At 41.9% G+C, this 15,753-nt stretch overlaps 1 protein-coding gene across 1 annotated transcript; it reads left to right on the top strand.

The window, feature by feature from the left end:
- The first annotated feature begins 2,492 nt into the window (after positions 1–2,492).
- lrit3b (leucine-rich repeat, immunoglobulin-like and transmembrane domains 3b) lies at positions 2,493–15,253 on the top strand. The gene is given in 5 exon segments (XM_007897021.2): positions 2,493–2,608; positions 5,221–5,672; positions 13,444–13,749; positions 14,209–14,223; positions 14,226–15,253. Coding segments are annotated over 5 exon segments (1,917 nt in total).
- Positions 15,254–15,753: the final 500 nt, after the last annotated feature.

Here is a 15,753-nt window from a genome sequence, read left to right as displayed (position 1 = left end):
TTTCAAAAATCATGTTGTCAAACAAATAAAATGTGAAATTCTGGCCTCTTCACTTGAAAGTTAGCGCTTCATTATGTTGGCTTCATACCCTATTCTGCACTCCAGAAAATGTTACTTCAATCTTTGTTATTAAAGGTAATGGTGGACAAACTGCGAAAGGTGCCATGAGGTTTATCAGTGGAAATACTTTAGCTGGGCTGGTGGTAAAAACTGACATGTCAATTAACATATTGAATCTGTTACAACATTACCAATCAATAATCTTGCTTACAAGATACACAGTGTATCCCATGAAGTACTTTGAGACAACAACAACAACTTGCACCCTTCACGCAGGGTAACGTCTCGGAGCGCTCAGAAACGTCCTCCCGATGTTAGCAGCTGTATCAATTGTAAGGAATATTATAAATTTTATTATTAAAGTGTGAAATATTATTACCAGTGCACAATATTATTACTAGGCGTCTGGTTCGACCTCCAGCTGTCCTTTCTCCCCCACATTCAGTCCCTAACCAGGACCGCCCTTTTACAACTCGCCACATTGCCCACCTCTGACCGTACCTTACCCCAAATGCAGCCAAAACTCTCGTGCATACATTTGTTACATGTCACTTGGATTACTCCAATACACTTCTCACCGGTCTCCCCAGCTCCACCATTTACAAGATCCAGCTCATTCAGAGCTCTGTCGCCCGCATACTGACCCGGGCCAAACTCTGTACCCACACCTCACCAGTTCTGGCCAGGCTCCACTGGCTCCCCATCACTGAGTGGATCTACTTCAAGATCCTCACACTCGTGTTCAAATCCATTCACTCCCTGGCACCTCCCTACCTCTCCAACCTCCTCACTCCCCAATCCATCACTCGGTGCTCCTGCTCATCTCTCGCACCCTCCGCCCCACCATCAGAGATCGCGCTTTCAGCCACTACGCCCCCAAACTCTGGAAGACAGCAAAATATTAGTGTGACATTTCCATTTACAGATACAGTGTCAGAATTAACTGAACTCTCTTACCAGCAGAGGGCAGAGCTGTGACATAAATTGAATTTGGTTTTGTGTTTATAAAATAATGAAGAATTTTTGCAATTGCTTCAATAAGAACAAGTAAGTGTGGTTATCCAGATACTCCAACAAGCAGCGCATTGTTGGAGGTGTTCCTTGTTTGTTCAAGTACATGTTAAAGATTCTACGGCATTATTCATTAAGAGAAGGGAGTTTCTCCCAGTGTCCTGACCGATCTGGAACCAGATAAAATTAGTCCATTCACTTTGTGCTGTTTGTGGAACGTTAAGAGTGCACAAAATTGACTGCCACATTTGCAAACAAAATATTACGCTTTTCAGTAAGTCCTGTAAAATGCTTTGAGATGACCTGAAGTGATGGGTGCCATATAAAATGCAACAATTAATAGTTTTATCAGTGAGGTGCCACTAGGCAATTAATCTGAAGGATTGTTAGCCAGGAAACCTGTTTCGTTCTTATCAAATAGTGTCGAACTATGTCATGGGATCTTTAACTTCCAACTCTGCAGACAGCATCTCATTCTTAAGGATGGCACCTTCGACAATGCAGCACTCCCCTGTGTCAGCTTATGATCTTAAATCCTTTCATGAACTTGTACACAAATAGCTGACCCACAAGCAAGAGTGCTACCAACTGAACAAAGCTATATTTATCATTTGTAAACCATCTATATTTATAGTTTTAATTTTACTCTCCAAGGTTTTAATTTATTTTGTATGGGAAACAGGCTCTTATATTGGCATTTCATATCCATATTTCAGTTAGCTTTATATTGTTTATAAACTACTAATGCTATCATGCTCAGCTGAATAGACCACTTTGAAAGAGCGTTAGAGAGGTGCTTCAAACTGTATTTTAATCGGTCCAGTCCCTATGTTTAGAGTGGAGTCTCTTTAACTGCATATTGTACAGTATTTATGAGCTGTATGGTTTAAAACAATTTGCATATATTGTAGGGAAGAGGCTTGTTTTGCCTTTGTTTTCTGCAGATAATCAGAAATATTGAATTTAGAAAGTAAGAGATGTTGAATTTTCCCAAATAATTCTGACTATGTATGCAAACCAACATGTATGTTGGATTTTTTCTCAGAACACACTATCTCGTGGTTTAAATTAGAGCTTTTAGAACAGATAAACAGCAACTTTATTTTGAATAACTTAGTGGTGAGATTTCAATTCCACCGTACTGCAAAATTATTAATACAAATAAATAGTATAGTAACCATTAACCATTCAACCAACTTAAGATATTTGTTGCAAAGCAATGAAACAATACCTCGCTAAGTACCATTTGACTGAAATCTAAGATCTCCAAGGGAGGCCTGAAGGTTACATGAACTACAAATCTCAGCTAATCTCATATAATCTTCTAGTCTTAAATTGATTCCGCCATGTTCTCAGTAGAAGGCAAACGGAAACTCAGGACTAAAAGCCTTATTTTTGCTTAGTTTTATTGACGTTGAACCATGTATCTGCTTGCTGTTCTTTGCATGTTGGTCACTTTTCTAGCAAATGTTTCTTCTTTTTGCCCTTCCCAGTGCACCTGTATTTACCACGGCAGAAGTGATGGCAGTGGCACGAGGTAAGTCTATTAAAATGAAACATGTGAAGAAATACTGTTATGGCTCAACAAGAATAAGTAAAACACACTGCAACACAAATTGTGATCCAAAATGCATATTCAATCCATTTCTGTGAATAAGGTTGTGAATAGAATCATTCTTTTATGTTCCCTCCTGTTGCTACATAATGTATAGTCTTGGTGTTGTTAAGTAAAGTGAGTATATACAGTATTTAAATTTTCTTCAGAAGCCAAATGTGACTTACGTTAAAAAAAATCAGCTACAAAATGCATAAATTTCAATGGGTTTCAGCTGTTATTAGCACTTGATGCCAGCAAGGTAGAAGCAATATATTCTGATATCCGAGATGTATTGTGAGGACCGTATTGTTTTACTGTATCATACATGTGCGGCAGATAATTAGACTTGGAATACAGGATGAGGGATGCCGAAAATCTTTTTCAGAATGTCTGCTTGTTGTGAGTGTTATATTGTCAACCAGATTTACATCTCACTGCGATTTATAACAAAATTCTACAGTGTCCTACATTCAGCATAGAGTATGGTTATCCAGAAGTGACAACACCAATTATCTCCTAACAATCTTTAGATGATTCTTAAATCATGAATTATGAATATTAATTAATCTTGTAAATCTGCATTAAAATGTCCCATTTCTTGTAGTTTATAAAAATGATGCATTTTTACAAGTGTGTATATCACCTTCTAGATTTTTGTATTTTTTTTATTATAAACTTAAATATACATGTAACTTATGATTTTGTAGCCTTGTGACATTGTTTCCCACTGAATTGACTTTCTCTCTTCCTTAAACATTATACACACCATAGTAACAATTTCAGGCAGGAATAGAGCATTGACCCATCTTCCTACCAGATTCCTACAATCTATCTAACAATTTAACATCTATCTGTCTAACATTCAATCTATCATTCAATCTATCTAACAGTCTAACATTCATGAATTGTTTTAACAGAAGCCTGATAACCATCTTATCTCTCAGTGTTCCTTTCCCCTCTTTGAATGAATGGAGGAGATCAAGAAGGAGTGCCATGCTGTGTATAAGTAACTTTTATAAGTTCTTTGCTCAACGTGGAGCATCTCACAAGCATCATCATCAGCAAACTGAAATCCTTAAAAGCATTATTCAAGATTTGGCCTTAAAAACTAAAAACAAATCTGTTGAAATTCAGCCACTCAAACATGAAGTGCTCTTAACCAAACTCACCAATGAAACTTGGGAAACTTATATATTGACAGGGCAACTTGGGAAAAGTTTCACCTACAAAATATACAGTCAATTAACTTTACAGTATATTCTGTTAAGCACTTTGAGACGTCTCAACGACATGATAAGGCACTATATCAAATGCAAGGATTATTATTATTATTAAGTCTTTGCTTTCAACATGTTTACCAAAATAAGTAAAACATTGAGAGCTTTACTGTTCAAAGAGAAAGGCTTCAATTAAATTCTACTTCAATTTCTTTTGATCCAGAATTTTTAAAACTTTTTTTTCTCATCTCTTTTCTCCTCTTTCAAAATCTTTCCAAGCCAAGATGCCCCGTAATCAATCCTTCATAATCAATCTGAGAGGGTGGGTGTGGAGATTAGATTGATCTCTTCTTCTCCCTCCCCCTCACCCAATCTTCCCTTCCACTGAGTAAGTGTCTGACCTATGTTCCACACTGTCAGATGATTGCATGACGAGACCATTAACTTTAATTCCTTGTTGCTGTGAACCACTGGGCAAAGACAGGTCCTGTCTTTTCATAACACAGCACCCAGGAGCTCCCACAAGCTCTGCCACTGAACGTGGTATTTGTTTTTATTAAACATTAAAATAAACCAATTTACAACTCAAAATATGCTGCATTAACTGAAAAAGGAAAAGCATGAAAGGAGAAAACACATTGCAGCTGAGACAGGTTGAACTCACAGCATGTGCAGAAATAATCTTCACTGTGATATTACATACTAAAAATCTTGTTTTCAGCATCTAAGAATGATGGATGAAAATTATTGTCAACCTAATTAATCACTTGAATGAATATAAATGGGCAAAGCCACAAATACATAATAATAATAGCAATCCTCACATTTGATATTGCGCCTTTTATTTCAAAGGGGCATCTCAAAACGCTTCACAGGAATTACTGTGGTGTGTAGTGCCTCTATTTTTTAATAAACCTACTCCAAAAGCTGATCAATATAGAAGCATAAAAATATAATAAAATATGTCATTTCCACTCTAAACATCAAAGACCTATTTCCTTTCAAAACATGGGCATTTAAAATATGGAACCTCTTGATGTTCAGGATCACTGAGTGCACATTGGACTCCAAGCTGACCTGCATGTCACCTTGGATCCCAACTCAACTTCAGTTTACCTCTTGCCAAAATGTTATCACTAGTTAAATAATGTCACGGGAATTCCCATGTTTAGGTGCATATATGAAACTCTCCGTCTGGTTTGGATACTCTTAAGCATGATGATGGATTTATGCACGCATCCGATTTCCGTCTGACTCCAAAAATTTGAATAATGTACAGGAAATAAGGAAAGAGAAACTTCAAGAAAAATGGACGCTTGTCTTTTGTTTTCATAGGTCTGTAGTGTGCAATGACCCGGATATGTCTGAAATTCCTGTCAATGTTCCAGTGGACACCGTCAAACTTTGTGTTGAAAAAACTGTTGTTAGACAGCTCCCACGTGAAGCATTTTATTACCTTGTGGATTTAAAGTATCTCTGGCTAACATACAATGCCATCAGCACCATAAACCCTCGCAGCTTTTACAATTTAAAACAAGTACATGAATTGCGTTTGGATGGAAACACGCTATCAAGCTTTCCTTGGGATTCGCTACAGGAAATGCCACATCTTCGAACATTTTACTTGCACAATAACAGGCTGGCAACTATTCCTGCTGAGGCAGCTCGATACCTCAAAAACATCACCCACCTAGATATATCGAGCAACAAACTAACCACACTGCCGTCTGACCTGCTGGACCTCTGGCCTGCTTACTCAAGGAACACAATGTTCAGAGTCATCCTAGGTAAGTCAAGATCTTGATCTTGTGACACCAGCAAAAGTCAAGCTATATTTATTGATTGAATGGGAGAGTGTATAGCAATGTCCAACAAACAGCCATGAAGTGAATGACCACTTTTATTTGGTGGATCGTTGGCCAGGACACTGGGAGAAACTCCAACAATGCAGCACACCTTCAGAATTGCATTGGAGTGTCATGACGCTTGGTCCATGAGTTCCAAGTCTCAACCCACAAAATTCTGACTCAGGCGAGAGTACTTCCAACTGGACCAGCCTGACACCCTTAATATGCTTGGCATGCTTGAAGAGTTTGATGATTCATTCAAATAAATAACAATCCTTACATTTGATATTGCACCTTATCATGCTGAATTATCTCAAAGCACTTTACAGATTTTTCTGCATGGTGTAAATTGTAGTGACTGCATTGGTAGTTGCATTTGATGACCAAGTTGATCATCATCATTTGATGTGGAGTCTTGTAGCTCAGTGGTAAGAGCGCTCGCTTTGCAAGCGAGAGACCTAAGTTCAATTCCAGGCAGGGCGAAACCTTGGGCAAGTTTCCTTACTCCACACGCCTAATAATAATCCCTCCAAAAAACCAAAACCAATAATAAATTGGTCATTTTCAATCTATGACTGTTTGTGGGACATTGCTGTGCGCAATTGGCTGCCGCGTTCGCCCACAAATATACAGTCAATTCACTTTACAGTGTGTTCTGTGAAGCGCTTTGGGACGTCCTCTTGACGTGAAAAGCGCTATATCAAATGCAAGGATTATTATTATTAAGTTTAACACAGCAATGTTCCACAAACAGCCATGAAGTGAATGACCAATTAACTAGAGGATCATTGGCCAGGACATCAGGAGAAACTGGTTTCTCTTTTTGAATTGTATCATGGGATCCTTAATGTCCATCTGAACTGGCAGACGAATCCTTGGCATTATTGTCTCATTCAAAGGATACCAACTTCAGCAATGCAGTACTAACCCAACAGTGAACTGTTGTGTCAGCCTAGATCATGAGCTCAAAGTCCCCAACACAGGACTTGAACCTACAACCCCCTGATGCAGAGGTGACGGTGCTACCAATTGAGCCAAGCCAACGCTTAATTGCATTGTGGGTCAATTCTATATTAATTGATATAGATACTGTGACCACCAGACAGATAATTGGATATATTGCAGAATGCAAGGATTAGCCAACATGGAAAACCAGAAAACCATGACCAAGATTGTAACTTGCACTCATTAAGTCTTTGAGGTAGATATTGTATTAGTTTGTGGCCTGGGCATTAAACAAACCATGGCTTACAAGAGATGTCAGGTTTAATGAGGTTCAAATAGGATGACCTTGGCTCATACATTCTCTCCTCCAGAATATAGGTTTATGCAGGGAGTCATGGAGCAGATGAGGGCCTGTATTTCTTTATTTCCCCTTCTGTGTGGATATAGTGGTGGCTATAATTGGAGCAAATGCCATTTCCTAATAGAGACTTCTTGGCATATTCTGCCAAATCTACAACACTCTGTGAACAGATCAAAGCAGGAACACCTACTCAGGGAAATTTCATCATATCTCAGCGCGTTAGTTCATTTAATGAGTACTTGAGAGCCATAGACAGATCCATGCTTGATCCTCAGTCTGCAATGAGAAAGCTAACCTCAACCATGTAGATAACCATTAAGCATGTAGGAAATAAGAACAACATATACTCTATAGATGGAATAGATCTTGACCAAATGGGAAGCTTAAAGAGACCTAAGAGTGTTAATTGATGCCTCGCTAGCCATGTCAAAACAGTGTGAAGAGGCAATGAATCAGGTGAAAGGGATGCTGGGCTATATTGCTATAGTAGTTCAGTTCAGATGCCCACAAGTCCTACACAAGCTGAAGAGTGATCTTGTCAAGCTGCACCTAGAGTACTGCACATAGTTCTGGTCACGGTAGTAAAAGTGACTGCCCAGGTACGAGAACAGTGCAGAGGAGAGCAATGAGGATGATCATGAGCTATGAGCAATCTTGAAAGCTCTTCAATCTTGAAAGTTATTCTTAGAGGGGACCTGATAGAGGTACATTCAAAGAGAGAAAGGAGTTTCTCTGGTTTCTTGGTCGACAATCCCACAGATAAAATGATTATTAACTTCCTGGTTGTTTGAGAAACATTGCTTTGTGCAAATCGATTGCTATGTTTGTCTACAAATAGACACTCATAGCCTTTACAATAATTCTTGTGAAATAATTTGAGACATTTGGATGACTTGATAACAACAACAAGATTTCCATTTGTATAGCGCCTTTCACATCGGGAGGACGTCCCAAGGCACTGGACAGTGTACAGCATTTCAGACCCGAGCTGGAGTCAGGGAGGGAGAAGGGAGGGGAGGGGAAGGGGGTTGACCGATGGCATGGTCGAAGAGGAGGGTTTTGAGGCGGGACTTGAAGGAGGCTAAGGAGGGGGCGAGGCAGAGGGGGATTGAATTCCAGAGGTTGGGGGCAGAGTGGCTGAAGGCTCTCCTGCCAATAGTGGGGCGGGTGGGTCGGCGGATGTGGAGCAGGCCAGAGCCGGCTGAGTAGAGGGAACAGGCGGGTTGGTAGGGGTTAGGAGGTCGCAGAGGTAGAGTGGGGTGAGGCCATGGAGGGCTTTGTAAGTGAGGACCAGGATCTTGAACTGTATCCTCTGAAGGATAGGGAGCCAATGGAGTCGGGCGAGAGTGGGGGAGATGGGGACATGGAGTTTGGTGCGGGAGAGGACACGGGCTGCAGAGTTCTGGATTATCTGCAGCCTGTGGAGGGAGGAGTTGGGAAGGCCGACAACCAGGGCGTTTGCATAGTCGAGCCTGGAGGTGATGACGGCATGAACAAGAGTTTCACTGGCCTGAGGGGTGAGGTAGTGGCGGAGTCGGGCGATGTTACGGAGGTGAGGGAAGTCAGAGCGGGTCATGGCTTGGATGTGGGGAAGAAAAGATAGTTGAGGGTCGAACAAGACACCCAGGTTCCTGACTGGCTGGTGAGTTGAAGTGTGCAACCATGGAGGTTAATGTTGCCAGAGCCTGAGGTGCTGAGGCGCTGGCGTGAGCCAATCAGGAGGGCCTCAGTCTTGTTCATATTCAACTGTAGGAAATTTGCCCTCATTCAGGACTTGATGTCCGACAGACAGTCTGTCAGGACAGCAGTGGTCCTGGAGTTGAGGGTGGAGGCAGAAAGATAGAGTTGGTGTCATCCGCATATATATGGAAGTTGACCCCATGTCTGCGGATGATGTCACCAAGGGGGAGCATGTAGATATTAAAGAGGAGAGGGCCAAGGACAGAGCCCTGGGGGCCGCCAGATGTGACAGTGCGGGGGCTGGAGGAGAAACCGTTAGAGGCAACAAAGTGATAAGTGATGTATTAAATGCAAAGATTGTTATTAAATAGATTTTAAAAGAGATTGGGAAAGTAATGCTACAACAGCACTTTTGCATGCGCTGAAACAGCAGAACAAGAGGGTACAAGTTCAGTTTACAAGGAACAATTTCAAGACAGACACTAGGAAATACTTATTTACAGAAAGAGTAATTACCAGCTAAAATGAGGACTGAGATATTCCTGATGGTGTTGTGAGTAGAGCAGCATGGACTGGTTTGAATCCTGGTGTCCTGAAACTGCATGAGACACTACCCTGCTTGAGGGGGTGCTATATAAATGCAAGTTGTTGTTGTTGTTCGATAGGGAGGTTAATTTGATCCCAGAGTGAGGGCGGGGAAAACCAGCCAGCTTCTGGTCCCTCTATAGCACTCTCTACTGGTGTGTGTGTGCGTGTGTGGGGGGGCAGTTGAATGGGAAGAGGTCAGGCTCAGCTGTGACCCCCTTTACAGTGGAGTACCAGAGGAAGACCAGTGCCTCTGGAACTGCACCCCAACAAGAAGAGGCCAGACCAGGAGCAGAGAGGCAAATGAGAATATTAGAGACATAATCGGACATAATAATAATAATAATAATAATAATAATAATAATAATAATCCTTGCATTTGATATAGCGCTTTTCACGTCAGGAGGACGTCCCAAAGCGCTTCACAGAACACACTGTAAAGTGAATTGACTGTATATTTGGGCGAACGCGGCAGCCAATTGCGCACAGCAATGTCCCACAAACAGTCGTAGATTGAAAATGACCAATTTAATTATTGTTTTTGGTTTTTTGGAGGGATTATTATTAGGCGTGTGGAGTAAGGAAACTTGCCCAAGGTTTCGCCCTGCCTGGAATTGAACTCAGGTCTCTTGCTTGCAAAGCGAGTGCTCTAACCACTGAGCTACAGGACTCCACTAATAATAACATCCAGTGCGATGTGATAGGCACTATACAACAACAACTTGCATTTATGTGTGTCCCTCAGCAGGGTAGGGTCCCAGAGTGCTTGACAGAGGCAGAGCCGGGGTGAGGGAGAGGTAACCGTAGGGACGGTCGAAGAGGAAGGTCTTCAGGCGCGACCTGAAGATGGTGAAGGGGCCAAGGTGGAGGGATAGAGGAAGAGTGTTCCAGAGTTTCAGGGCGTAATGGCTGAAAGCATGGCCACCTATGGTGGAACGGAGGGCACGAGTGACATGCACAAGGCCTGAGCCAGCTGAGCAGAGGAGGTGGGTTGTGGGGAAGCAGGTTGGAGAGGTAGGGAGATGCCAGTGCAGGAAGGGATTTGAAAACGAGTGTGAGGATATTGAAATCGATCTATTTGGCGATAGGGCGCCAGTGGAGCCTGTAATTTTGTTGTTGCTGTTGGACACTATATATAAAAAAAATTGGAATAGTTTACGAAAAAAAGATGGTTGAGTCCAGGATGGTGGATTTATTAAAATGATGCTTGATGCGATGATGGAAGGATGGTAAGGTGGCAGTCTGGAAAGATCAGATTAAACAAACCGAAACATCTTCTTTAATTGAATCTATCTTGTGAAGGGCATCCCAGGTTCGAGTCCTACCTCACAAACTGCCAGCAGCACATCTGCACAAACGGCTTCTCCTCCCGCTCTCACCCGATTACCTGCGGGGTACCCCAAGGATCCATCCTTGGCCCATTCCTCTTTCTGATCTACATGCTCCCACTTGGGGATGTCATCCGCAGACATAGGATACTTTTCCACATGTTTGCAGATGACAACCAACTCTATTTTCCACCTCTCTTTGCGACCCCCAGTCCCCTGATGTTCTGTCAGCCTGCCTGTCAGACATCAGGAGCTGGATGAGCGCAAATTTCCTTCAGCTGAACGTTGACAAGACAGAAGCCATACTTTTTGGCTCTCGTCAACATCTAAAATCTCACGGTTCTCACCTTCTCCACCTACCCGACCTGCTCCTAAAACTCTCCGAACCCGTATGCAACCTAGGCATCAGGTTTGACCCCCAATTATCCTGCCTCTCCTACATCCGGTCCCTCATCAGCACCGCTTTCTTCCACCTCCAACGCATCACCTGTCTCCACCAATACCTCTCTCTGAAAGCCGCTGAAACCCTGGTCCATGCCTTTGTCACCTCTCGGCTGGACTACTCTCATGCCCTCCTCGCTGGTCTCCCATCCACTACCATCCATAAAATCCAGATTATTCAAAACTCTGACGCCCGCATTCTCACCCGCACCAAACTCCCCTCCCCGATCACCCCAGTCCTTGCCAGACTGCACTGGCTGCCTGTCCCAGAGAGGATCAAGTTCAAGATCCTCACCCTTGTATTCAAATCCCTGCACTCCTCTGCACCCCCTTACCTCTCTGACCTCCTCTCTCCTCAAAACAATGCCTGTTGCTTCGTTCCTCCGGGTCTGGTCTCCTCCTTGTCCCCCGAGTCCTCCGCTCCACCCTTGGTGGCCGTGCCTTCAGCCACTATGCCCCGAGGCTCTGGAACTCCCTTCCTCACTCCCTTCGTCTCGCTCCCTCTCTTCCTATTTTCAGGTCTCTGCTGAAGACCTTTCTTTTCGACCGCGCCTTTGGTCAGCTTCCTCCCCCTCCCCTTGGCTCGGCCCCGGGATCCGTTACTGTGAAGCGCTCTGAGATGCCGTCCGACGTAGAGGGCGCTATATAAATCCAAGTTGTTGTTGTTGTTGGTTACAGAATGGAAAATCAGCCAGGTTTCCTGCTCCTGATTCCTAAATGGGAAAGATGGGCAACTTCTGGGTCTGAAGATCACTTTCAATGGTATTATCAGAGGTGATGACCCAGAAGTCAGGATTTTTTTCATGTGGGAAGCCAGCTAGTGAACCCTGCTTGATAACTTGCTCAGAATTTATGAACCCCAACTATTACATTATAATTGGGTTCTACCATATATCCTATTGTAGCACGAGGAGTAAATATGGAACTTTCATTTCAAAAGTACAATATTTTTGCAAACTCTCCCTCTCTCCAAGACTATGACTTGCCTGCCATCTCTATTCATTACTAACACTAACAGGAGGAAACATTCTTCGGGATGGGCCATAAAAAATTCTAGAAATAGGTAATTCAGATTTAAGCTCAGAAGAGGAAAAGTGAATAGACAGTTCAGTTTTTATGACTTTACAAAGTGAATAAGTGAAATAGAATACCCCAGACAACGGTGGAAACTGGTTATTTAAACAAATTCAAGAGGGACTTTGAAAGCTATAGCATTTGGTGAAGAAATCAGTTTGGGGTATGAAACATTCAGAACTATTTTCTTAGCAAATTTCTTAATAGGTAATGTATGATCATTGAATATTTGGCGCAAATTGGCTGCCAAAGTCACAGTAACTGTACTTTATGAAACCGTCATACACGCTTTCATTACATCGAGGCTCGGCTATGCAAACTCACTGCTTGTCGGCCTCCCCAACTCCTCTTTCCACAGGCTGCAGATCATCCAGAACTCTGCAGTCCATGTCCTCTCCCACACCAGGCTTCGCGACCCTATCACCCCCATCCTCGCCCAACTCCACTGGCTTCCCATCACACAGAGGATACAATTCAAAATCCTAGTCCTCACCTTCAAAGCCCTCCACAGTCTTGCTCCCCCCTACTTCTGTGACCTCCTAACCTCCTACCATCCTGTTCGCTCCCTCCGCTCAGCGGGCTCCGGCCTGCTTCACATCCCCCACCTCGCTGGCCCCACTATCGGCGGGTGGGCCTTCCTTCACTCTGCCCCTATCCTCATTCTCTGGAACTCCATCCCTCAGTACCTCCATCTCGCCCCCTCCCTTACCACCTTCAAGACCCATCTCAAAACCCTCCTTTTCAACTGTGCTTTCGATTTCCCTGCTCCCGCCCCTGCCCTCCACCCTCCTCCACCCCCACCCCCAGCTCAGGTCTGTAACTCTGTCTGTCCAGCACGTTGGGACATCCTCCCGATGTGAAAGGCACTTTACAAATGTAATTTTGGTGGTGTTGTTGTTGTTTACATTATAACCAGTGAACCGCTTTAGGATGTCCTCCAAATGTGAAAGATGCTATATCAAATGTAAGGTTTATTATTATTATTCTAATAATTTCTAAAACATCGACTGCTGAAAAACTCATTGTTCAGACATTCGGTATTTTAGAATTTCAATAATTACATATTTCTTGTTCAGCACATTAAACCTTAATGAATAAACAACAACAGCAGCAACAAATTCGATTTTTATAGCGCCTTTCACGTTGGGGGACATCCCAATAAAGTTAGATATTTTTCTTTTTTTTCCACTTTGGAACAGTCACATTGTTGTTTTTGGTCCTGTGTGTCCCAATGAATGAAAACATGATAATAGTACTGGAATTAAAACAAAACTTTAAGATTGTTCCTTCTCTTTAGCTTTGCAAGACAACCCTTGGTACTGTGACTGCAGGATTTCCAAGATAATTGAACTCTCTAAGTTAGAAGAAACTTGGGTTGTCCTTCTGGATCCATTGATTACGTGCAGTGGTCCGGAAAATATAGCAGGCGTTTACTTCCATAAAGTTGAACTTGAACAGTGCCTCAAGCCATCGATAATGACCTCCGCAACTAAAATCACATCACCACTTGGAAGTAATGTTTTGCTGCGCTGTGATTCAACAGGATTTCCAACCCCAAATCTTGTATGGTTCAGGACAGATGTCTTGCCAGTAAATTATACCGGTAATTCATTAATGCATTTTCCTCAATTTTAATTTTAATTGCATTTAGTATGAATAAGGTAAAAAGATAGAGGCATTTTAGCACGTGAATAGCTTTGACTTTGGAATAAATCTTTTTGACTTGTCTGAACTATTTTATAAAACGGTGATTCTAAAACTACTATTTGGTACAGTAGTTTTTTGAAAAAATAAATTTGGTATTGTGATAATTTGTTGTGACCATTATCCTTCTTAAAAAATAAAAATAATAATAATGAATTGGTAATCAATCTACTACAGTGGGACACTGCTGTGCACAATTGGCTGCAGGTTTCCCCAACAAATATACAGTCAATTCACTTCACAGTATTTTCTGTGAAGTGCTTTGAGATATCTTGAAGACGTGATAAGGCGCTACATCAAATGCAAGGATTATTATTATTATTACTACATTAACACATTTTTCTGTACACCTTCACAGTCATCCAAGAATCACCGGCGATGGTATCCGATGGTCCATAATAAGTTTGACAGGCGTTTCATACAAGGATGCTGGAGAATACAGATGTAAAGCTAAAAATTTAGCAGGAACATCAGAAGCTGCCATCACACTCACTGTTGTGGGAACTGTAACAACCACAGTTCCTCCCCAGAGAAAAGATTTTTTATGGAGGCTTACTACAGAACAAAACAATTTAACACAGGTGAAACTTGAACAACACACTACAATTGTGACAGCCAGTGCACCACTTAGCATCTCCACTACAGTGGCACCTAAAAAACAAGACGACCAAGCTGAGCCTGTTGGAAATGAAACGAAAAGTACAAAGGAACATACATTGGCGAATTCAAGCCCAAAAACTTCACACGTGAACGAGAGCAAGAAAGTTAGAGGCCCACTGTTGAACACAACATCTGTACAAAGTGTTTCTATTAAGAATCTGAGAGTTATTAGTGAGACAGATCAGAAAGTACTTGTAACTTGGAAAACTTCTAACTACAAAAGTGGCCCTGCCTTAAATTTACTTTACTCGAAGTACGGTGAGAAAACGATGCAGAAAATTAATATCGACTCTGGAGAAAGCAAAGTCTCCATAGACAGGTTGACACCAAACACAAAATATATGGCATGTATATGCCCAAAGGGAATGAAACCTAAAAAGGAGCAATGTGTGGTTTTCTCAACTGAACAAGAAAACAACACTAAGAGTTACCAAACCCTCTTGAACATTGTTGTTATTTGTATAGGATGTGCTGTCACATTGCCAATTCTCTTCATGGTTGTCTATGTAGTTGTGAAAGCACAGTGCAAGAGAAAACGGACAGGAGAACACGAGCTAATTAAAGAGTCTTACATAAAATTTGAAACACTGTCCCTCAAACCACCCACAGATGGGACGGGAAATGCTCTGTGGGCTCGGCGGGACATCAGTGATTCACAAAACCTGCTTCTGTGCTCAAGGTCCAGCATAGATTCACAGATGACCTGCAAAAGTGACAGCTGTCGTTCGGAGTACTTCTGCTAATTTCTGCTGGCCACTCTCCAACGTATTGAATAATGAAATGACATTTTGTTGATTCCCTCCTTTTGTACAACAGCTATAGGCTTTTAATCCACATTCATTATAAATCAAAAATCAGTGATTTAATTCTGAGCACAACAGCCTTCAAAACGTATGTATTCATATTTTTTCAGAAATCTGCTAGTGTAACTCCAAAGTGAAGAGCTTGGGCACTACAGTATTTCCCAAGATTAAAAGAGAAGTAAGTAAGGATAAAGAAAGACTTTCAGAAGACCAACTGTACAATTAGTCTGTTAGAGCATAAACTGTTTCTTAAATTAGTTCAATTGTTTTCTCAACCAACCTTCTTGGTTGCCTGTTTCAACCACTGGTAATGTAGTCTCTTGAAAACATATTTCTTGTGAAGGGTAATCTGGTAGAATTTCAAATATCGGTAAAATCTACAAACTGCTGAACATTTTTTACCGTAATTGCCTTCAAGTTGTGTATTTAAACAAAAAGGG

This window comes from Callorhinchus milii, unplaced genomic scaffold (genome assembly GCF_018977255.1).
Source record: "Callorhinchus milii isolate IMCB2004 unplaced genomic scaffold, IMCB_Cmil_1.0 Scaffold1, whole genome shotgun sequence".
Lineage (NCBI taxonomy): Eukaryota > Metazoa > Chordata > Chondrichthyes > Chimaeriformes > Callorhinchidae > Callorhinchus > Callorhinchus milii.
Note: the sequence above shows the minus strand (reverse complement) of the source record. Positions and strands in the feature narration are given on the sequence as shown.